General features: G+C 35.1%; 1 protein-coding gene across 2 annotated transcripts in view; it reads right to left on the reverse strand.

Moving 5' to 3' along the window:
* The window catches only part of Cntnap5 (contactin associated protein family member 5), a 787874-nt gene that overhangs the window by 158158 nt on the left and 605523 nt on the right, over nt 1-24193 (reverse strand). For both annotated transcript variants that reach the window (XM_027936831.2, XM_027936832.2), the window contains exon 14: nt 2737-2893. In XM_027936831.2, the coding sequence (XP_027792632.2) occupies nt 2737-2893 (157 nt within the window). The remainder of the gene's footprint in view (nt 1-2736; nt 2894-24193) is intronic.

The raw sequence follows: 24193 nt of genomic DNA on the forward strand, positions 1-24193 counted from the left end.
CAGTATCAGCTTTTGTACTTTTGCTTTTTCCAATAAATAATGGAATCGGGTACATAAAAAAATGAATGCATTTCCACAAGGTTCTACTAGGTGCTGTGTCTGAATGCATATTGCATGTCCTCAATCCCTATGCAGACAGAGCTAGCTCATTGATATTTCCCACAGAAGGAGCTTGCTTCATGATCTGGATTCAACCTTCTTTCCTAGCTTCATCCCCTGTAGATTCTCCATATGAAACTATGCAACAACTACACCAAAGAACCCATGTTTTGGGGAAATAGTGGTTTTCATATTTTTTTCACATTACTCTGTCTCAGCACACAGAGGTTCCTCCTTCCTGTATAACACTAACTTGCATATTCTTCTAGATGGCTGGCACAGAAGGGAGACTTCGTAAATAAGCAATAAAAAAAGCAAATGCCACATGGCATAAAACATACAGTTGCTCATATAAAATGTTATTCCCCCAAATCATGTATCCTTAGACAATGGATAAAACCTAAAAGAGTTAAGTTGGAATCTCAGCCTCTGTTTTTTCATGAGAATGATGAAATGCACTTGGTCTTTTCCCACCTAGACTTTGCCCTGACAGTTTCCACAGGAACCCCTGTGGATAAGGCACACAATGTTCTGAAGGGAAAGTTAGTTCTCGTCTCCTGATTCTTGGAAAGTTGGCTGCTAAAACAAGACCCATATTTCATAATGACTTCTGACAATCTAATAGAGGTTGCTGGCCCTAGAAGGAGGAACAGGGTGAGATTTTTGCATGCCTCTAAAGGAAGTAGAAAGAATGGTGAGGTGTGCAATAATCTCTAAGGTGCTAAAGATGTGCTGGCCCAAGAGATGGAGGAAATGATGTCCCTCTGAGCACAGTCTAGATAATGAAGACAAAGCAACACATGAGGGGGTTCAGAGGTTCATGAACTAATGAGCAGATCAGAGGAGGGAGAGACTGGAATCTTACTAGAAGACATGAAAGTAGAATGTTCACCATATTAAGTGAATGATACCATTGTCCCCACTGCCCTTCAATGTGCAGTAAATTAAGCACTGGCCTGTTGTTCCCTAAAAGGGGAGTTTCTCAACAGTGTGCAGTAGGAAAACCCATCAAAGGAGAAACACTTCCCTTTATCAATGATTTTTATCTTGCATCCTACCTCTTACATCAACTTCTCTAATTATACACCAGGAAGTGAAGGTGTTTCCATTGAAGCCTATAAATCTGTAGATAATATCTAATATCATGCACAGTGAAGCTGAACTTATGAATCAAAGAGATGACTGAATCCAAGCTGCTGGGAGTGGAGAACTTGAATATGTTTTCCTGGCAAACACAGCCCTTTACCATTTATCACACATAACTCCCATGCTTGTAGAAGACATTTTTGTGGTGATTCCTCCTCTCCAAAGATATTTAAAGTTTATGTGTTCCACCAACTACACATCAGGTGTCTACTGCCTCATGAGCTGGTCTTGAGTGGTATAATGTTAACAGAGATACAGTCACAATCCAGGACACAACTTATATTTTTTGTAGGTTTTCACAATGCTATCAGAGAATTTACTGCGGGTAAAGCAGAGGTCCGAAGACAACCAGAGGGCCATTGTACGTGCAGTCAACTTCATCTGATTATCTCCATATGAAGAGAATAGGTTAAGGAGAAGACAGGAAACTTGCCTTGAGACAGCAGCCCTGTGGTGTTCTGAAGTGGTTATTCATATCATATGCAACCCAATGGAGCCAGATGCTCAGCCCTTTCCTCACTGAAGTGAGGTTTAGACTCAACCTGACATTTTGTTTGCAGCAGTCTCTGCTGGTAACAATTTGAACAGTGAAAGAAAATTACTGTACTAAAAAGAAATTTTATCTGGGCAGAGAGCAGCTTGACATAGGGATCCTTAAATGTGATTGAGCTGCATTTGATGAGGCAAGCAAAATTGCATAATCCAAAACCAAAGAATGCCTTAAATTCAGTCAATACCAAAGGGTATGTGGAAATGCTCTGTGCATATTTTCATAGCTAATAAAGTGAAAAGCAAACAATTCAGCTGGAGGATGAAGGAAACATAGTTTAATGGTCATGAAAACTTAAAACGAGACTACACTTTATAGAAGTAACTTAGTTTAGGAGAGTTTGATATACTATCACTATAGATAGACCAACTTCAAATTTGGAATTTATTATGTGATAAACATGCATGACCCTGGGAAAAAATAAATTATCTCCTCCCAGCCTTTTTCAACCTCAAAATGAAAAGCCAAAAAGTCTTACAGAATATAATGACTACTATGAAGATTAGTTTGTTGATCAATATATATGAATTTGCTATATTTTTGATGGTGGCAAAAGGAATGAAAAAAATCAGTGACAGAAAGGAGAAACTTTCCTTTCCGTATAATTACCCATCACTTCCTTCACCCAAACCTATATTCCACCCATAATTGACTCAATTGCATAGCTTAATATTGCTTCCCATTCCTTTGATTTGAAATGCAAGATTCCAAATACAAGAAGGCAGGCAATGTTGTAACCATATGCCTTCATGTCACAAACCTCAGTAGTAGTCCTGAAAATATTAGAACTAGCTATTTTCAAAATTAAAAACAATCACAAATATCATGGGGCCTGGGTTCTTATTGAATCTCTCATCCACATCCTTCTCTCTTTGGGGAAATTTCATGCATCAATTAATGTGCTTCCTCCACAACTGTAGAAAGATCGCAATTCTCATTACCATTCATCCTTGTCAGCGTCACAATTGCAAAAATGTCGAATGTCCAGGCAACTCTCTTCCAGGCCACATCCACACTGCTGGACTCCAGGAAGAGAACCTCCCCAGTAAGGATGCCTTTCATTGGACCGCCCGATCCACCAGGTAAATGGCATTCCATCTGAAAGACAAGAGAGTTCACAGCTCAGGGACACAAGGTTGAAGCAGAGCACAGGAAATCATAGAACTGAGAAGAAAATGTCTCAAAGAATTTGGGTTGTATGTGTACACCCACATTAAAAAGGAAGGAAATACTTTTTGGAGATGGTTTGTCAAGATTCACAATACATATGTGAGTAATCTCTCTGCTTTCTTTTCTTCCTTCCTCTTTTCTTTCCCTTTTCCCCTTCCTTCCTTCCTTCCTTCCTTCCTTCCTTCCTTCCTTCCTTCCTCTCTCTTTATTTCCCTTCTTTTTTTCCCCTCTTTCTTCCTCTCCCCCTTTTTTTCCGTCTCTCTCTCTGTGTATATATATATATATATATATATATATATATATATATATATATATACACACACACACACACATATATGAACATACAAATCATATTTACATCAAAACTGTTTGAATATTGATTAGTGACAACTCTCAGAGGCAGGGTCACAAACTCAGGTTCCTATGATATCAGTGAGTAATCATAATTGAGTGAATTGGACATGCATTGACATAAACCAAACACAAAACATTATATATGAAATTTAAAAATTCCCTTTAAAAGTACCAAAGACAAAAGCACCACCATCACCAGGGCCAGAAAGAGTCTGACCTTTGTTCTCTGCCTCTGTTAGACAATGAGGAGTGTGGAGCCTGAGAAAAAGGAATGTTGGTTCAGGAAACGGGTCCTGACTTACCTCCCATGGCCTTCTGTCAGGATAAGAATAGCCCCAGGGTGAATAAATATATATATATATATATATATATATATATATATATATATATATATATATATATATATAAAGATTAGTCATGAAATTCCAAGCTTATAGGTTTGGAGAAAACCCATCAGATAGGGGCAGTGGCACATGCCTACAATCCCAGAGATTCAGGAGGCTGAGATAGAAGAATCATGAATTCAAAGCCATCCTCAGCAACTCAGAAAGACCCTGTCTTTAAATAAAATACAAAAATGGCTGAGGATGTGGCTCAATGGTTAAGTGCCCCTGGGTCTAATTCCCCACAAACAAATAAAAACCATAAGCATCAGGAAAGCCAATAATATGTAGAGCAAACAAAACCTTCTGAAGGCCATTTTCTCATAGAACTGAGAAGAAAATGTCCTTCTCAGTTTGGGGAAACCCACGAAATGTGTTTAACCCACATAAACAGGTATGCTACATACAATTTCCAGTTCATATAGTTAATAGGAAACCATTCCTGAGTTTTGCTCTCATTAATTTCTTTCTTTACAAATTTGAATGTATTAAAACCTGTTAGATATTCTTTTCATGATTAAGAATGTTTCAGTAGCGTAGTATTACCATTAAGAAAATTATAGTGTATCCTAAACAACAGGTGTAGATTGAGATGGAGATGTTTTACATTAGGCTGAAAGGTGTCCTGCCTGGGCTCCCTTTGATAACCACTGTTGTGTTTCTGTTTGGTATTCAAAAGGTGCTTATAATGTGCTTATTTAAAAAGTGAAGGAAATATTTATTAAAGACTGTTTTTCATGATTCATCATTTAAAAGTAGAATAATAACACTTGTTTGATGAGGCTATTAGGTTTAATTGTGCAGTAAGTTCTCATTTACAAATAACCCCAAGATATAAACAGTACCAACTTTCTTTTAGTTGTCCTGATGGCTAAGGTTCTCATGGAAGCTACTGTGTCAAGTCAAGAAGGAGGTCACCCCAGAGCTTTCCACAATTTGTAAAACATGCGAAGAACATGAGGAAGATTCTATTAAAAGCAGAATTATTTTAGGGGTGCTACTTCACAGCAGACAGTCTGAAAGTCTGTATTAGTCTGTATTGTACCTATCTAAAATAGTATACATCCCTTTATAATCTTCTGAGCTAGAATAGCAGTTACAGATATTTGCGGAAGCAGTATCCTTCTTAATAATAATTCTAAATGACATAAATCCATTTTCCCTAATTCCAAATAATTATAAGTCACTGTTAAGTACTTCAAATGAATTGGTTTCTCCTTAAATCCCCATTCATTGATGTGGCCTGGAGGGCTGATGGGTATATCTAGCGCATACAGCACTTTCAATATGAAGCTTGGGTAGATGGTTCCATTGTGTGAGTCCAAGTAACATAAAACTTGGGCAAAGGATTTCCTATTTGTATGCATTCACCAGTGTTGGCTTGAGTCTAAGAAAGGGCAGAAATCGCTTAACCCCTTTCTCTTTTCAGCACTACCCAGAGATCTCCTTTTAAGAACATAGAATCTAGACTAAATAGTCAAGCTCAGTGTCAACATGGATTTTTTTTTTCTATTTATAAACTATCCCAAAGGGTAAGCACATTAACAGTCCGGTTATCAATGGTATAATTTTCTGAACAAGCAATTTGTACGCAACTTACCATGAATATGTTGCTTCTAGAGGCTTTACAATCCTTATTTGGTATTTTACCCTGCCTAGAAGCTCTGTAAGCTTCTCAAGCCTGGTTTTGTTTTGAATGTATTAATGTCTTGTACCACTGAGGCTCAACAGTCCTCTCCTAAACTCTAGCAATCGGCTTCAAGATTACAAATTGTAATTAACCTATTGACTGTCAACAAAGAAAGAAAAAGGAAGGGAATGAGAGAAACATTTTTTTACATATATATGAATGATGTGGGTGAATTTTTTTCCCCAGATGTCCCAGCTCATCCCTGTAGAGGACTGGAGAGAACATAAACATGAGGAAGCTGAGGCTCAAATAGGATAATTGATTTGCCTCAATTCATGACTCTAATGATATAGTCAGGAAAACATTCTATGCCTTAACTGCAAATTTTGACCACTGAAGAAATTGATTTGTTTTTCTCCTTACAAAATTTTCTTTCACAAAGGAAAGAAAAAAAAAGCATAATTATAAAAATTGCACTTAAAAGATATTACTTTATTCAGTGAATATTTACTGGGACTTTACAATATTTCAGGTACTGCTCTAAGCACTTAGAAACATCATTGACCAAAACAAAGAAACAAATAAACAGTGCATACTTCCACAGGGCTTGTAATCAAATAAGAGAAAATGTACAATAATAATAATAATTAAATAACTTAGTATTTAGAAAGAATAAAAAGTATAGAAAAATAGAGCAGACTAGGGAAGTTGAGCATACTATGAAAAAGGGAGGTTTTCAATATTTAGTGAAAATGGTCAGGGGAGACTTCCACTGAGACAAACTATGAGCAAAACCTGAAGGCACTGGAAAAGTCACATGTGGCCACCGACCAAAATGCATCACAGCTAAGGAAATGGCCTAAAATAAAAATCAAAGCATTTTCTAAAATCCACGACCATTGTGGTTTGGATATAATAACATGCTCCAAAATGTTTATGTATTAGGCAGTAAAGAAATGTTCATAGGTGATATGATTATGAAGCCAGAATTAGACAGGCAGTCAGTATAGATAGATAAATTGACTCAGTTCAGATCAAGTCAGGCCAATTTTGAATAAGTCCTGGGATGTTGGAGACTGTCCCCTGAGGAATTGAAATGTTAATTCCCTCAGAGCCCTTCCTCCACCCTTATCAAGAACCTGCCCCTGATACCAGCTATGGCCCCCTTCTCTCTTGCAAGAGAAGTCTATGTTACCCCTTTTTAAATAAACCCGGCTTTATATGCATGCCTTGGCATGCTTCTCTAATGTTTAAACTTCAACATGTCGGATAACTCATCACCGATAACCAGCAGTATCCATTAAACCTCTGAAATCCCAGTTTTGTTTTGTTTTGTTTTCAGTAAAATGAGATTACTTATAAAAGTGTCTACCTTTACAGATATTTCTAACGAAACAACAGACTCTGTGAAAAGTGGGGTAAGGGCAAACAACAATTTTACTTTGACAGTCAGGAAGCCATTCTGCTTTGAAAGGAAGCAGAATGGGAAATGAACAAATCAATTCACCCCAAAGCTGCATTCATGCAACATAGTTCACAGTAAAAGAAACACGCAGGATGCTTTTTGATCACAGGTCCTGAGGCCCTGCAATTTTACAGGCCAGCTCCTTAGCCAGGGGACAGTTTTCCTTCCCATGCACAGCTGCAGCAGCTATATACCACAAAAACTTCCTCTAAAGAGTCCAGATGAAAACCAGGAAAGGATTACCTAGGAGAGCACACCAGGATCTCCTGGGAACTACCTTAAAGATCTTGGAGGAAGGTAAGGACCCCAGAACATAGGATATGGAAAAGAAACCTGAGGAATTGCATTAATTTGTATTACTTTTACACATTTAGAATCATTATTATTATATAACTTCATGTATACAAATAAGGTCTGGGAAATTCAGATTACATAGTTAGTATGCAGATTTCATTACCTTTTGATATATAGTCAGAAGTGGGATAGTTGAATCAGATCTATACATTATTTTAAATGAAATAAGCCAGACCCAGAAAGACATGTACTGCCTGTTTCCTCTCAAATGTGAAAGTAGAAAGGAAAAAAAAAAAATAAGTCAACCTGAATGTATAAGAGTGATTAATAGAGGCTGAAAAAAGTGTGGAGGTCTGGGAAAGATGAAGGATAAAAGAAGGTGGCATTTGACCAGTGCTTGCTGTGTGCCTGTAAGGATATATCACACTGAAGCAATTAGTATATGTTAGTTAAAATAAAAATAAAAGATAAAAATAAGCACACAAGCACACACATACATATACAAATTTTATTCTTTGAGTGTTACTCAGTTTTTTTTTTTAAATCCATTTCCTATAATCTGAATTATCTGCTGATATTTTTATTGGTGCATTATAATGATACATAATAATGAGCATTGCTATGTCATATTTGCACATGCACATAATTTTTTAAATCTGTGAATTTTAAATGCTAGGATATTTGAGAAGCTAAAATAGAAAATTTTATAAGACAATTATTTAACCCACAAGGCAGAGCTGACTGGATGGGAGGTATATATGTAGGCTCAAATTTGCTCATAAAATCTCATTTCCAGAGATATTTTATTAGCTTCTTTAAACACAGTGGGCTTCTTTCCCTATCTATCAGGGCAGAGGTGTAGTTCAAAGGCCTGCACACTCTGGATCTCTGTCCCCACTGCAGAAACTTTGGGATGTACTTTACTTTCCGTTTGGATTACCAATCATAGGTTACCATTTATCTGACAACCCTCAATAAAAATCATGCAATATAAACTTAGAAAAGAACTCTCAAAAGTTAGTCAAAGGATGATAGACATAAAAATAATACTGCATATTATATGGTATCTTGTAAAAGAAATTTAAGTTTGGCAAAATTTAAGTGTTTTTTTGGTGTGTGTGTGTGTATGTGTGTGTGTTGAGTGAGAGAGAGAGAGAAGAAGAAGAGAAGAAGAAGAAGAAGAAGAAGAAGAAGAAGAAGAAGAAGAAGAAGAAGAAGAAGAAGAAGAAGGAGGAGAAGAAAGTGGAGAAAAACGGAGAAAGAAAGTTGCCTATTCACTTATTAACTTAGAAATTTCAGCCCATGTCTCCTCCTTTATGAACAATTTCAGAAAAAAATGTTAGACCTGAATTTAAAGTCTTAATAAAGGTCAAGTCAGGAAGTTTTGCTAATGAGTACATAAGCATTCCATATAGCCTCTAATGTTTCCTCTTTGGAACTTGTATATGATATTTATAGGGAAATAATTCTAGGAGAGAAGAAAACTCAGTATGTTTTATAAAAGAAAAATAAGACAAATTTATACATGCTTAGTTCAATTGTGCTTTTCCTCACGTAAGAAATTCAAGATAGGGGCTGGGGTGGTGGCTCAGTGGCAGAGTGCTTGCCTAGCACATGTGAGGCACTGGGTTCAATCCTCAGCACAACATTAAAAATAAATAAATAAATAAAGGTATTATGTTCATCTACAATTAAAAAAATATATTCAAAAAAATAGAAATTCAGGATAATTCATTAACCAGGTTATTTGCACAATTTTATGGCTTCATCACGAGGGGCAATTGAACAGAATCCAAAGTGGAGATCCCTGTTTAATCTTTCAATTGTTAAAGTCCTGACAACCTGGGAAACAGTAAACACAATAGCCTCTCAACAGCCAAGAGAATTTGGCCTGTTCCCACTGCTGGGAACAGTCCAAGCATCATTACAAACAAAGCCAGAGTGGATCTGAAAACTTCTGTAGATAGGGGAATGGTGCTACTATGTTGAACTATTATTGTCATTGTTCTCCTTTATTTCACTTTTAAGTTTAGAAGTAACATAGGCTCATCACCTTACTTTTGGTAAATACAGTATGCCAATAAAAAGGAGTTTAGCTTTTACAGATTTAAAGCTTTAATGGGTCTACATTAATCAGCAAATCTGTGACATTGGGTTCATGGGCAGAGTAGACAGTCCTGCCCCATCAATGTTTGGTTTGGTTTTGCTTCCTGTTTCACATCCATGGAATGTGGGCAGAGATGACAGCAGGTCAGGTAGAGTCTAGACCTGAAGAGGAATGCACATTCCCCTGCCTTTGGACAAGCTTCTCTGTAACCATAGAAACATATTCAGATGGTTTGGCTTCTCCAGCATGGACCCTAGGATGTGGCAATGGAAGCCCAATGGACGCCCAGGATTGTGAGCCTGAGGAAAAGGATTGAGCACTGCATGTCACTGAGCTCTGGTAACGGGTTATAGCATTACTGTGTCAATAACTGACACGAAACAAATTGGATATAAGCAGGTAAAAAGGAATCTATACAGATTGTAAAGAAACATAAAGATCAATGACAGTCCTACTTTCAAGGTGTTCTGTGATTTAGTTAGGAGTGTAAATAAGGAATCAAACAGGTGGAGAAGAAATATTCAAGGAAGCATCAGCTGTTTTTACCTACCTCTCCTCTGACTTCCTACCCATCCATGGAAGGACTAATCAGTCAGGTCACCCCTAACACCTTCTACTATTCCTACCCACATTCTTATAATTCTATTTCCAACTCAGTATTGGCCTTATAATCTTTAATTTCATGCCTTTCTCTTATCTCCTTCAAGAACTGTTCTTGGTTGTCTCTGTGATATGTGTGTGTGTGTGTATGTGTGTGTGTGTGTGCTTTTTTCCCAGTGGTGATGGTCTGGCCTCATCTCTCTGAATCTCAGTGTTTCTCACCCATTAATTCACTTGGAAGCATGGAGAAACAATTTCATGGCTGGTCATTTCACTATAACCTGGTTAAGTCAAATCTTGGACTTCTTATAACAGCTTCTACTCACCAAATAATGCAAGACCAAAGGTTTCATATGAATTAAATGTAGTAAATGATTCATAAAATACTATAAATAATAAAATGATATAGATTATATTATCATTACATTCAATGATTCCTTAATTCCATGCTGTGTAAAGGTCATGGTGTGACCTATCCATGATATAAACTTTAATAGAATTTTGTTACCCTCAAGAAGCTCATAACATTTAGGGGGAGAAGGTCATGTGCATAGCTGTGAGTGGTTCAAAGCAGAGCAAGATAAGCTCCAAGCAGAGTAGTTAATAAAATGCTAGGGAAGTTCAGAGTAAGAAGCTAACTTTCTCAGGAGTCCTTGGGAAGGTCTCATGCAGGCTCCACGTTGAGGAGGACTTCAGCAAACAGTGCTACGGGGGAATTACAGAGGGAATATGATAGTTCAGTATCTCTAGGAAGATACTATTTGAAATAATGATATTTCTACACCTACATACTGTGTTTTATTTCATTTATTGTAGTTGAGTGTTGTGGGTGTAAAAAATCAGAGTAGCAAATGAAGGCACCAAGGTTCCAAGGCCAAGTAATTACCAGTGATTGCAGCACAAGGTTTCACTGTATGAAAAAAATGTGAATCATCCAAACACTGGCTTAGAAAAGTCAATCGACTAAAGAAAGTTTTTCATGTATGCCTTTTTTCCCCCCAAATAGATATCATTTTCTGAGGAAACATTTAGTTTAAAAGAAAAACAACCTCATCCACATCAGAAAATAATGGCAGCCATTTATCAAAGTCAATCTTCTTCTTACTGCTTGCTGGTCAGGATGATTAGATCAGAGCATATGTCTAATAGTGTGATTAAGAGCTAGTCAGTGACATTAGAAATTAACACTTTTATAATGTTGTTCATTGTTCTCCTCTCCTGCCTATTTAATTGAAGTTAACCCAAAAGAGAGAGGGAAACAGAAAAGATTAATGATACTGCTTCCAAAACAAATGATAAAAGTCACTTGGATGGGGTCATTTAAAGCTGAATTAGACACAACTCTCTAGAATTCACCACAGGGATCCTTCATGGTAAGAGAAAGGTAGAAAAGCAATTTAATTTAAGTGATTCTATTTACATTGTTTAAACTTTTGTGAAAAAAATATAATTATATTTTTTATTTTGATATTATAAAACAGAATATGCTTTATTTTGATATTTTTTTGAAGAGTTGTAATGAAGAATTCAAGCAACGTTAAGTGACTTGTTTAAAGCCACCAGGTAACTGAGGGACAAGTTGGACAAAGGTAAAGTTCCTAGGCCCCTAGGACACTACATAGCATGATTTGAGTCCTGCACACCACAGACCAATTTTTCAGTGTTCCAGAAACACACTGAGGTAATGTAAGCTTCACAGATAAAAATGACAAGTTAAATACACTTTGATGAATTTGTGGGATTGGACAAACAATAAAGGAGTAATTCAGCATTAGAGTAAGATCTTCAGTTTCCCACACAATTTCTGATATGGCACGCTTGGAAGCAGGTGTTTCCAGATGTAGTATGACATAATACAGGAGGACTCTGAAATCTATGTCACACTGTGATATGAGAAGAAAGGGACCTTTACTGTGTTAACCCACAGCAATTTGGAGTGGGGTGTGTATAATTTCAAATGCACTGACCAAATATACTAAATGTTAAAATTAATGGGAAACAAAGTTAAAAAGGAAAATAATTAGTATCTGCACACCACTATAAAGATGGAGAATTATAATAAATCTGTGTACAAATTTAATTAGTATATTTATGCTAGTTAGTTAAAAATCTAGTATTTATTGAGCATTTAATATATTCTAGACAGCTTCATATACTTTTAATATCCTGGTTCATTCAATATTCATAATAACCCTAAAAAGGTAATGCTTTTATGTTCATTTTACATATGAGACAATAAAGGCAAGGGAGGTAATATTACTTGCTCAAGGTAACTCAGCTGGTAAATGAGAAACCCTCATCATGACTATATGGTCTCTCTTGTAAGAAATTACATTAAACTCAAAAGTAAAATGTTTGCCTCCACTATTATTCTATTCCCCAAAAGGTTAATCTTGCAACCTCCAAAGTAGAACTTTAAATTACAGTCAATTTATGAGGGATTGGTTCCAGGATCCCTGAGGAAAGCAAAATCTGCAGATTCTCAAGTCCCTTTATCTAAAATGGCATATAGTTTACAAATATCCTCCCATGTTAAATCATCTCTGGATTACTGACAATACCAAATACAATGTCAATACAAAGTAAATAGTTGTTGTTATGTACTGTTTAAGGAATAACGAAAAGGTTTGCTTAAAAGTTGAGTACATTTGCAATTTTTTTAAAAAAATATTTTTGATCTGCAATTGGTTAAATCCTTAAATGTAGACTCCATGGATAAGGAGGCAGATTGTATATAACAGATGATTTGTCTCTCTGTTTAAAATCCTCCAATAGCTTCCTACTACAACAAGGATAAAATCTAAACTTCTTATGATGACCAATAAAACCCCAGATGCCTAGCTCCTACTGATTTTATTTCTTCCCTCTTGACCTTATCTAAAGTACTCTCAAAGCTCTCCATGGTCCTTAGGATTTCTTATTACTGTGGGAAATCATTCTATGGTTTGTTGGTCTTTGTTTAACAAGTTCTTCATATGTCACACCTCATGGAAATGAGGGAAAGGCCTTTTCATGACTTGTTCGTCACCCAGCACATAGAATGTTGCCTGATTCATACTAGAAACTAAATATATACTTGCTAAATGAGCAAATCACTAAATACCAAGAAAAAGAGATATCAGCTCAGAAGGATTTCCCACAGGTGACTCAAAAACAGAATGAATTAAAATAGAAAAAAGCTTGTTGCAGAAATATATATGATTAAGATATTTCTAAATTCTATGTAGGTATAGTTATGTGCTGCATATTGAAAATATGGTCAATGATAGACTGCATATACAACAATTGTTCTGTGAGATGATGTCACCAAGTGAGTTTGTTGTTCCTTAGTTTGTGTAAGCATACTCTTTGATGTTCATAGAATAATCAAATCATCTAATGGTGGATTTCTTGGAACATATGCTATTATTAAATAACACATGACCTTATATTCAACTTTGGCATATTAATTCAAAATTGAAGACATCAAGTAGCTTTTAAAATTACAGTTACAGATTCAGATGACACCCATTCAATCTTTGAATAAATACTTACTATAAAAATGGCCTATAACAGACCACTATATCTCAAGGTGTTCATATAGCGGTTCATTCCTAAATTCAACAAAATGACTTAAAACATCTACAAAGGACAAGTAGCTTGCTGGTTAGAAATTAAAATACAGAACAGGTATTTGTCCTGCCATCAATACCTTAAATGTGGTAGACAGAAAACAAACAAACAAACAAACATTAGCTTTAATGCAAATTAGACTAAAATAAATTTGAAAGGAATTCAAGCAATATGAGGAAAGTCAAATGGGAGAAATGGCTAATCAGAGAAGCATACATTTATGTGGGAGGGTTTAATGTCATTCCTATTACAAATACCCCTGCAAGTTTTGTTTAGCTACTAGTGAAATAAATTTGTAGTTACATACTATTAGCATTCAAAACAAGGTTCACATAACTTACCTCATTCAACCCTTCCAACAACTCTATGAAGGTTTTTCATTCTAATTTTTCAGGAGAAGAAATAGAAGCTAATAAAAGATCAATAAATTCCCTAAGGCTACGCAGAAAGGATTACTCCAGTTTAGATCTTATGGCTCCAAACCTTAATAGTAATTTTCTTATATCTTGTAAAATCAGTCCTTTATAAAGAGATATAAAAGCATATCATAGGTCTTCAGAGAAAAATGTTCTTGAATCGATATTAGAAAAATATATATCAAATAAAAATTGAATCAACAAAACTATAGATCTGTATTCTGTAGTATCCCCAATTTTTGTGGGGAGATTTTCCCAACTGCACTGTCTCCCCAATTATATTGGTCTGCTAATTTATAAAAAATTAAATAAATAAATAACAGAAAAACAAAAACAAGTAACACCTTTAGAAATAAAGGTGTTATTCTACTAAAACTAAGTACCATTCATTCTGAGAAGTCCAATTTGCCTGAACTCTTTTAATATTGTTCAATAGTTATTTAAAATAATGACAAGATAATCATATAACTAGGAATCAAATTGAATTTCTCTCTAGAAATCTTAGATCTGTTTCTTGAAGTGTAGCCCCTGGCCATTCGACTTGGAATCATCTGGGTTGCTTATAGGAACATCTGTTCATGGCCCTTCCCAGATACTCAGAAAGTGGGCCCCTAATACTATATTTCTATCATACTTACCAATTGGCACTAAAAATTTACCCTAACTTTTACACATTAAAATATCAGAATCATGGGTTACTAGGTTTGAACCTTATTCCAACTTCTTAAAAACTTTTTACACTTCCTCCCTCTGACCTTTTATTTAATTTTACATTGCTATTTTATTTTAGTTAAGAGTTATTATTTGATAACCTTACAGATTGGTAAGTACAAAGGAACTAGTTGATTTTACATTTAATTCTGTTATCAAAATACACTTATTAGGTTATTTTAATTACAGCTAAAGAAAGGCATAATAATAAGAGGAGACAAATGAAATATAGTCTAAAAATGAGGTTTCATTTGTAACCGAGAAGAAAGTCACCTAATTTGTACATGAGCTCCTTTCTTACAGTCAGGAACCTACTGCTCTTCTGTCTTGATCCAGTATGAATACAGTTAATGGGTATTTGATACTGCTAACCTTCTCATTCAGTCCCTAAAAGATATACCAGAGAAGTTTCTCCCATGATTTTTAATTCTTCTCTATCTCCCATTTCTATTCCATTTTGGTATGTTTTCTGAAGCAAACTCTGTTTCATACTTTGAAGAGATTGGAATGGTCCAGTTTAGGTTTTTGTAGTTTTCTTCCAGGCTGATATGAAAAAAATTTTAAAAAAAGTTTCCAGGTTCAAGTCCTCTCTCAAATGATTCTCTTATGCTTGCTTCTCATTTCATTCAAAGGAAAGAATGATGAAATTGACTTCTATCATTCTGTCCCTCTCTCTGTTCATGAGCCCACCCACTCATATATCCCCTTAGGTATTATTTACCTCCCCATAGCCCATTGGTGGGCCTGGTAGTTGGACATATGGTAGTATTTTTCTTTGACATTATTAATAGATACTTCAACTCTTACTTACATACAAATAGCTTAAATGTGTATATTATCCATCCTTGCACTCTTTCTGAGCCATTTGATAGACATTTGCATATAACAGCTGCATCAGTATCTCAAAATAATGTGGTGTCATATGTCTTCCTCTCCACCCAGTTTCTCTCATATTTTCTCATTTCCCCTACATTTTTAGGCAAAGAAACTTTGTGTTATATTAAGCAAACAATATTCTTGACCATGAAGACAGAAATGACTGTAAAAGTTCTTAGGAACAATCTCTATTTCATCAAACCCTTTCTTCCTGAATCATTTGTCAGGCTCACCATGTCCTGCTTGCAAATCATCCCAATTCACCTGCACAAATGCACTCAGTTAGTTCTCATAACTAACTATTCCATTAGGGTGTTGTCTGGAAGCAAAATATACCACAGCATCTCATTTCTGAAATTTCCAGCAGCATCTGTTTTTTTCCAAATGAATTTTTTAAAATAAATAACATTTGCAGTCGGAAATAAAAAGTGTCTACTGAAAGGAGAGACCCAAGCTACTTTTTAGACTTGTTTGCTCTCCTAGACATTTGTTAGTCTTCAATCAGATTGGATGATTCTTCACTTTAAGTAAAATATCTTTTTTTTTTATTTTGTTTGGTTCTCTTCTAACATAATTCTTTCCTCCATCAGTAATTGACTTCTACTCCTCCACATTTTGACATATTCAACTCTATTTATCTTCCTTCAAAACCCATCTTAAATACTTTTCCCTCTAAGGGATCTTCTCTGAACATTTTAGTTGAAAAGTGTTCCCTCTTCTCAATTGAAAAAAAAAAAAATAGGAATTACTTATTACATAGTATCATGTTAGGTTACTTTTACTCATTAAATACAAGGTCTATCTACTTTATAGAGTTGTAAGTTTTTTACATAAGACTAATTATGTGTATGAAATGCAATGTAGCAAATACATTATCATATATATAGTGTATATATAAATAATGGGTGTGTGTATATATAGTAATATACACACACACTATTTATAGTAATATATAGTATTGTACACAAGAGGTATACATGTATGCAAGCTCCCCAAGAGTTTCTGATCTTTTCTTAAATAATGCAATCAATAAATTAATAATTTTATATTAAATAAAGTGAAAAATGAACAAACATTGCCTCACTAATCAAAATGCCATTGTGATCATTCATATTAATGTACCCTCCTAATAGTAATTTTTATCAGTTAATAAGGAAACAAGTACATTGTGGTTTATATCACGCATCTTTCAACCAGATTGTAAGTTCCTCATGGTGATGGTAATATTGTGGAAGTTTTATATTGAATAACATATAACAAAAAGCAAGAATGCTCCTATAAGGTACTGAAAATTGCCTGTACTTTGATCTGTTGGTATGCATTCACTCTAAACTGTAGAAAGTTTAAAATATTATTTGAACTACTAAATTCATCACATTTTCTTTTTATAAAGTAAAACCATATGAAACTTCACCCATTTGAGTTTGGGGAATAAAATAGCATGAACTGGATAGTTTGTGAGCAACAGAAATTTATTTGTATGGTCTAGAGACTAGAAAGTCTAAAATCAATGCAGGGTCAGTGCATGACTAGGGTCTACTTTCTGGCTTATAGACAGAACCTTTTTGCTGTGTCCTCATGTGCTGTAAGGGGTGAGGCTTTCTGTGGGTTTTTCTTATAGAAAGATGCTGCTGCAGATTGGATGGACATTGGTGGTGCTATTGGGAATTGCTGTTAGCCTGTAGTGGGGCCTAATGGGAAGTTGTCCAGTCATTGAGGGCATTCCCCTAAAGGGGATTGGGACTTCCTTTCGTTCTTGTTTCCTGGCCATAAAAGGACCAGACTGGTCTGTCATATACTTTCTGCCATTGCTATCCAGCATAACCCCAAGAGGCCCAAAGCAATGGGCCCACCCATCTTGAGCTGGAACCCCCAAACTGTAAGCCAAAATAAAACTTTTCTCTTTATAAGTTTATTATCTCAGCCATTTAATTACAGTAATGGAAAACTGACTAACACATGCAGTAGTCCCATTCATGAAGTCTTTACTCAAGGACATAATCACCTCTGAAGACCCCATCTTCTAATGTCATCCCATTGAGGATTAGTTTTTAAGATGTAAATTATGGAGGCACAAAATATTGTGAACAAAGCAATATGATAGAATGTTTTCTGAGGAAAGGGAGACAAAATTGTTAAAATAAATAAGCTGAACAACCAAGAATTAATTATGTTTTCTTTTCAAATACCTCCACAATCTTTATCAATGTTTTATTTTGAGCAAACCCATCATAAAATGAAGAAGAATAACACTTCCTCCAAGTACTCAAGAAAATCATAATATAGATCCCTGACAGGCTGCTATTTGCTTTATAGTGTATTTTCTTTATTTCTTTGTCTTATTTAAGTGAAATTCACTAAGACAGAAACCTAAATGTGTTCAGAACACAAGAATAAATTACATCCAGATGTTGAACAAGGAAACCTAAATGGAGGGAGAGTACCCCTCTTGTCCCTTTTCTCTTTTCCTCATTTTCTTTGATTGACCTCTAGCAGTAACTCTAATTTCTTTCTTTTAAACACATAACCTAGCCACAGATTCATCAAGAATGGATCACAATTCTAATCTACAATATTCTATGGCCGCCCGTTAATAGGCATGATCTACTTATGGTAAAACAGAAAGGAAAGAAACAAGAGCCAGAAAGAATCCTTGAAGTGTATGCCTACATGAATCAAGGTTCCCTTCAAATTAGTTGTAATAGGTGAGCAAATACATCAAAGAGAATCTGAAGGAGACAAAGTGAGTTTGCTTTTCACAATGCTAATAGACAAACAAAAATCCTCTGTTCATTTATTTCTGTACTTGAAACATAATTGATGGCTGCAAGTCTAATATTCGTTACAGGACTGAACAAGGCAGGAATGGAAAGTTGATGGAGCCCACAGATCACACCCATTAGGAAGTGTTATAAGCAGCCAAGGCAGCAAAAGAAGAAGAATGGGCACAGAGAAGCTCTTCTAATGAATAAAATATGAAGAACATTGCAATTACACACACCAGAGAGAAGTGGCCAGAGGATCATCAGCATAATGACAGTAATAAAAATAGGATTTCATGCCTGTATCTCCTATTTCATATCGCCAGATCTGAATAATATTTATTAACCACTCTCCTGTTTATGATTATTTGCAGGGTGCATAACAAAAAAAAAAAAAAAATAGAGCAAGGCTACAGATTCCTGCCTTCAAGGATTTTCTGTTCCGTCATGGCCTGCAAAGGTCATTCAATTATTCTGAAAGTATCCGACAATCAGGAAATAGATGAAAGTGATAATTTTGGTCTGTGAGCAGGAATATACCATTTTAAAAACTGCTTTACATGTTAAAAATTAGATTAAATGACCAGCTGATGTAAGTGATTAATTTTATGTGTTGATAAAACACAATTTTCTAAATAGAAAGCTGAAAATATGGGCTAGTGTTTACTCAGGACTTACTATACACTAGTGGCTAGGTTTCCACATCATAGAAGGTTTGAGAACAAGAAATGAGGCTAAAAGAGGTTGACAATAAGTTACATAGGGCTGGGATGAATAGTAATCATTCTGTTTCCAGCATATACTAGACATCCACTAGTTCTTCAGATAATAACTGAATGAATAAATGTTCATATATGTGTAGATACATATGTCTATGCACAGGCACATGCACACACAAATTCACCTATGCACAACATGGAACTGTCCTTTTTTAAATGATGTTGTGGCACAGTTTTAATGACAACTCTAGTATAAATCCCCCAAAGATGATTTATTTTACCTATGATTTAAGATAGGAATATTACCCCTATTATGCCCCCCACCCCAAAAAAAGAAGAAAAACCTCAAAACTTTTCTGCTTATAACCAGGTATAAACTTTTTCAGATAACATGGTACAGGGTGCCATTCTTCAAGAGGCTACTTTGTTGCTATCACAAGAAAAAGCTGAGTGATTGAATATAACTTGATATAGTACATTAGCCTTAAACTCCGATGCTGGCAGACCTATTGGTTGTCTGCCATCAGAAGCTGCCTTCTAGGATCTCAGTCAATAGAAGCAAGTCAATTAAAGGACCTTTCAGTTAACAGACTTATAGCTAATGCATTGCTGGCTGCTCTTAGGAATCTGGAATCAAATGAGAGAGATGAGCACATTATATAAAAAACCAAAACAAACAAAAAAGTCCTCTGAGGGCTAACAGGTTTCTAGAACAGCACAATTAAAGTGGACCTAAGACCTAGGACTCATTTGTAGTTATATGGAATATATCTTAACACAAAAGTTGATATTAGATCCTAAGTATCTTGTTATTCTGTTGTGTTTTTTTTTTGTTGTTGTTGTTTTTGTTTTGTGAATTACAACTATCATATTTCTTTTTATTTAATACCTTTATTTTTATTTTTATGTGCTGCTGAGCATCAAACCCAGCATTCCGCATGTGCTAGGTGAGTGCTCTACCACGGAGCAACATCCCCATCCCCACAACAATCATATTTCATTCAAAACAATGAAAAAGATTACCAGTAGTAACAAGATGAATCATTATTTTATGTACATCTAAGAAAAAATAAACTGCTTCCAATTCAACAAAGATATATCATTGATTCTAAGAGCCGTTTTAGCATCAGAGATTAAAAATGCAAAATGAAATTTGGTTTCAACTGCATTTACAAATATAGTTAAGCTTCTTGTGACTCATTGCGTCTGTTTTACCTATTCAGGAATAGTACTTAATATTTTGTTGTTGGTGTTTCTAATATACTTAATAAGGACCAAGTGTGATTTCTGTAACAGAAAACAATACCAGCAAATCTGTCATGATCCTATCAATAATTTCCTATATATAATAACCACTGCTTGGCTTAAATTAGACAGTGATACAAGTATTTCATGAATATATTTGAAGACTAAAGTTTTCAAGTAAGAAACACCTATATGAGCTGATTTCAAAGGGGGTCCTGAGCACCTCCGATGCTCCTCAAACTGGGAGGTAAAGTTAATGTCTCCTTCCCTAAAGGTTACTGGGCTGGTAACTGCTCTAGTCAGCAGATCAGGACACAGTGAACCTGTGTGACTTCTCAGCCAGTGTCCTAAAAGGCCTGGTAGGTCTGGTACTTCTAGCATTGTGATTTTGTTTGTTTATTACATCCTGGGAGACTAAAATGGCCCCCCTTATATATACCAGTCAATCAAGTAAGGAGGCCTTTCCAACACTCTAAGGATATTTGGAATTTGACACTAGATAAGAACATAGTTCAGCTTACATATTAGATTATAAATTCTCATTCAGTTTAGGCTGCAAATTAAACTATAAAAAAATTACCCAACTCTCTTTTTGTGCAGTTACCATATTCTAGGATGGGCTCCTTCAGAAGTGTAAATAGACTCATAATGAGCTGAAATATTTTAATATTTCTGTGTCTCAAATTTTATTACAAATATTATCTCTTTCATGAAGCTTTCTTTGACCAACTTAGCTATAAATAACTACCATTCATTTGGAATGATTTTTTAAAAATTTACCTTTAATAAAATTCCATATTCAAAACATTTTAAGTTTGGGGGAAAATGGAACATTATTTCTTGAGTCAATTCATATATTCTATTTGAGAGGGTTTTCAATAAGAACATAATCCACAAGTCTGAACAGATCAATGATGAGTAAGGAGATTGAATAAGTAATCAAAAACCTCTCAACATTTAATACCTTCATTCCAAACCCAGACAAGGACAAAGAAATTACAGGCCAACATCTCTGATGAAAATATAAAACGTCCTCAACAAAATACAAGCAAAGTGAATTCAACAGCACTTATAGGAATTGTATAACATGATCAAATGAGATTTATCCTTTGGGTGTTAAGGATGGTTCAATAGACACAAACCAATACCTATAAGACACCACACATTAACAGAGTAAAGGTTAAAAACCACACAGGCATCTCAATGGCTGCACAAAAGGTATTTCAAATATGTTTTCAACATTGTCCCAGGATTAAAAATTCTCAAGAAATTCTGTATATAAGGAATGAACCTCAAAACAATGATGGTCATACATCACAAGCCCACAGATCACACCAAACTCAATGGTAACATGTTGAAGTTTCCTCTCAGATCAGGAATGAGACAAGGACACTCAGTTTGGCCACTTCTATTCAGCATAGTTTTTGAAGTCCTCAGTATAGCAATTAGGAGAGGCAAACAGTTCTAATTTACTTTTTCATATGAACTGAAGAAGTAAAATTGTCTCTTTAAAAATAAAGTGGTCTTATATTTACAAAACCCTAAAAACTCCATCTACACCCCCCAAAAAAAATAACGTTAAAGCTAGTAAGTGAATTTAATTCAGTCACAGGATGGAAAATCAAAATAATGAAAATTCATACTGTTTCTATATGTTCATAACAAGCTATCTGCTTAAGAAGTGAAGAAAACAATGCCACATATAACAACAACATAAAGAATAAAATATCTAGAATTGCATTTATTCAAGAAAACTATAAAACATTGATGAAAACATTATGAAGGGTATAACTATTAAGATCTCCATACTTTTCAATGTTCTCTGTGGTTTCAGTGTAATCACTATTTAAAATAAAATTCCATTTTTCACAGAAATGGAAACAAAATTCTCGTATTTATATGAAAGCAGAAAATATCCCAAAATAGCCAAATCAATCTTCAACAAGAGCAAAACTGAAGTCATCACACTTTCTTGATTTCAAAATATAAATTTACAATAACTAAAACAGTATGGTACCGGCATATAAGTAGATATATATTTCAAAAGGGACAGGATAGAAAGTGCAGAAATAAATTCATACATTCACAATAAACTGATCTCCAACAAGAGTGTCAAAGACACACAAAAAAAGAAAGGTTTCTTCAATAAAGGGTGTTGGTAAAATTTCATGTTAATAAGAAGGGTAATACAGTCACCCTTATCTCATACCATATTCAAAAATCAACACAAAATGGGTTATTAATGAATTAAATGTCAGACCCCAAACTGTAAAACTACTAGAAGAAAATAGGGAAAATACTTCTTGATATTGGTCTAAACAATGATATTTTTGGATATGACACCAAAGACTTTGGATTTATTGGGATAGAGTTATTGTATTTTGCTTGTGAGAAGGACAGGAATTAGAGGAATATAGAATGTTATGTGTTTAATTAAATTCCTTTCAAATTCACATATTTCAGTGTTACCCTTAGTACCTCTGAATATTTGTACAAATGAAGTTACAGCCCAGTAAATATGTCTTAGAGTGAAAATATTCTAAGTTGAAAGTGTCTTTAATAACATCCAACATGCCAACAATGGCTTAGCACCACAATATACAGAAGAGTTACCCTGAAGTGCATCAACAGCTGTCAAAGAGCTAGTTGTCACTGCCCAGTGTCACAGAGAGATAGAACGTATATCACTAGCCCAGGAAAAGATCCCAATTCAAAAGTTTGAAGTACAGTTTCTGTTGAATGCATATGGCTTTCTTACCATCATAAAATCAAAAAGCTTTCTTACCATCATAAAATCTGTATTTGGAAATAAGGGTTTTATAATTCAGTTAAAATAAGCTGTTCATGTGTGGCATCAATACAACTGGTGTCCTTACAAGGTCTGTTGTCCGGAAATTGACCAGGGATGTGCACACAGGAGGAAAAGGAACACACACCTGTAAGCCAAGGGGTAGGGGGTATCAGAAAGAGAATCCTATCAGCACGGGACTCTTCCACTGCTCATCTTTGAAGACTAGGAGAGAACAAATATTTGTTCTTAAGCCATCTAGTCTGAGGTATTTTGTTATGGAAACCCTGGTGAACTAAATCAGTACAGTTTGGCAATACTCTGGAATTTTGCATTTTAAGATATTCAACATGCTGGGCATAGTGACTCAGCAGTTTGGGAGACTGAGGCAGGAAGATCTCAAGTTCAAGGTAAGCTTGGGCAATTTAGCAAGACCACCTCAAAAATAAGTAAAAATGATTGGGAGTACTGTGAAGTCATAAAGCACCTTGGGCTCAGTTCTGTTTCACAGTAAAGAAATAATCCAAGACATTGAAGGGAAACTCTAATTGCCCTTAATGACTAAGAGGAATAGTGGTATTCTTGAAAATAGAGCAATAAAACTTTAGTTGGCTTGTTTATTTTAAAAAGTTTTGATGTCTTCTGTGCATTTTCTTAGAGAGAGAGAGAATGTTTTTTAATGTTTATTTTTTAGTTTTTCCATGGACACAACATCTTTATTTTTTTTATTTTTATGTGGTGCCAAGGATAGAACCCAGCACCCCGGGCATGCCAGGCGACCATGCTACCGCTTGAGCCACATCCCCAGCCCTCTTCTGTGGATTTTGTTTATGCTTTTATTTTTTCTTTTAATTTATCTTTCTGTTTTCTAAAAGCCTACATTGAATTCTTAAGGGTAAACAATGTAGAAACCCAGCCACTGTAAGTATGCTAAGATCTGTCCACTGCAGTGTGGAAAGGGAGATGGACCGAGGCAAAGGTGAGCGATGGAAGACTCTATCCATTTAATGAGATTTGCCATTTTATACCTCAGGGTGTAGATTAGTTAGGAAAAGATAGAAACTGAAGCAGACAAATAATCCACTGAGCATGGAACAGCATCATTTAGTTTGTCAGGGAAGACAGAAATTTTTACCTCTGGTAAGTATAAGTTGAGTATCCCTACTTCAAAAATCCAAAACATAAAATGCACCAAAATCCAAAACTTTTTGAGTGCCAACATGAAATCACAAACAGAAAATATCACTGCATGAAACTTTCTTCCAT

This window comes from Marmota flaviventris, chromosome 11 (genome assembly GCF_047511675.1).
Source record: "Marmota flaviventris isolate mMarFla1 chromosome 11, mMarFla1.hap1, whole genome shotgun sequence".
In the NCBI taxonomy this organism is placed as follows: Eukaryota; Metazoa; Chordata; class Mammalia; order Rodentia; family Sciuridae; genus Marmota; species Marmota flaviventris.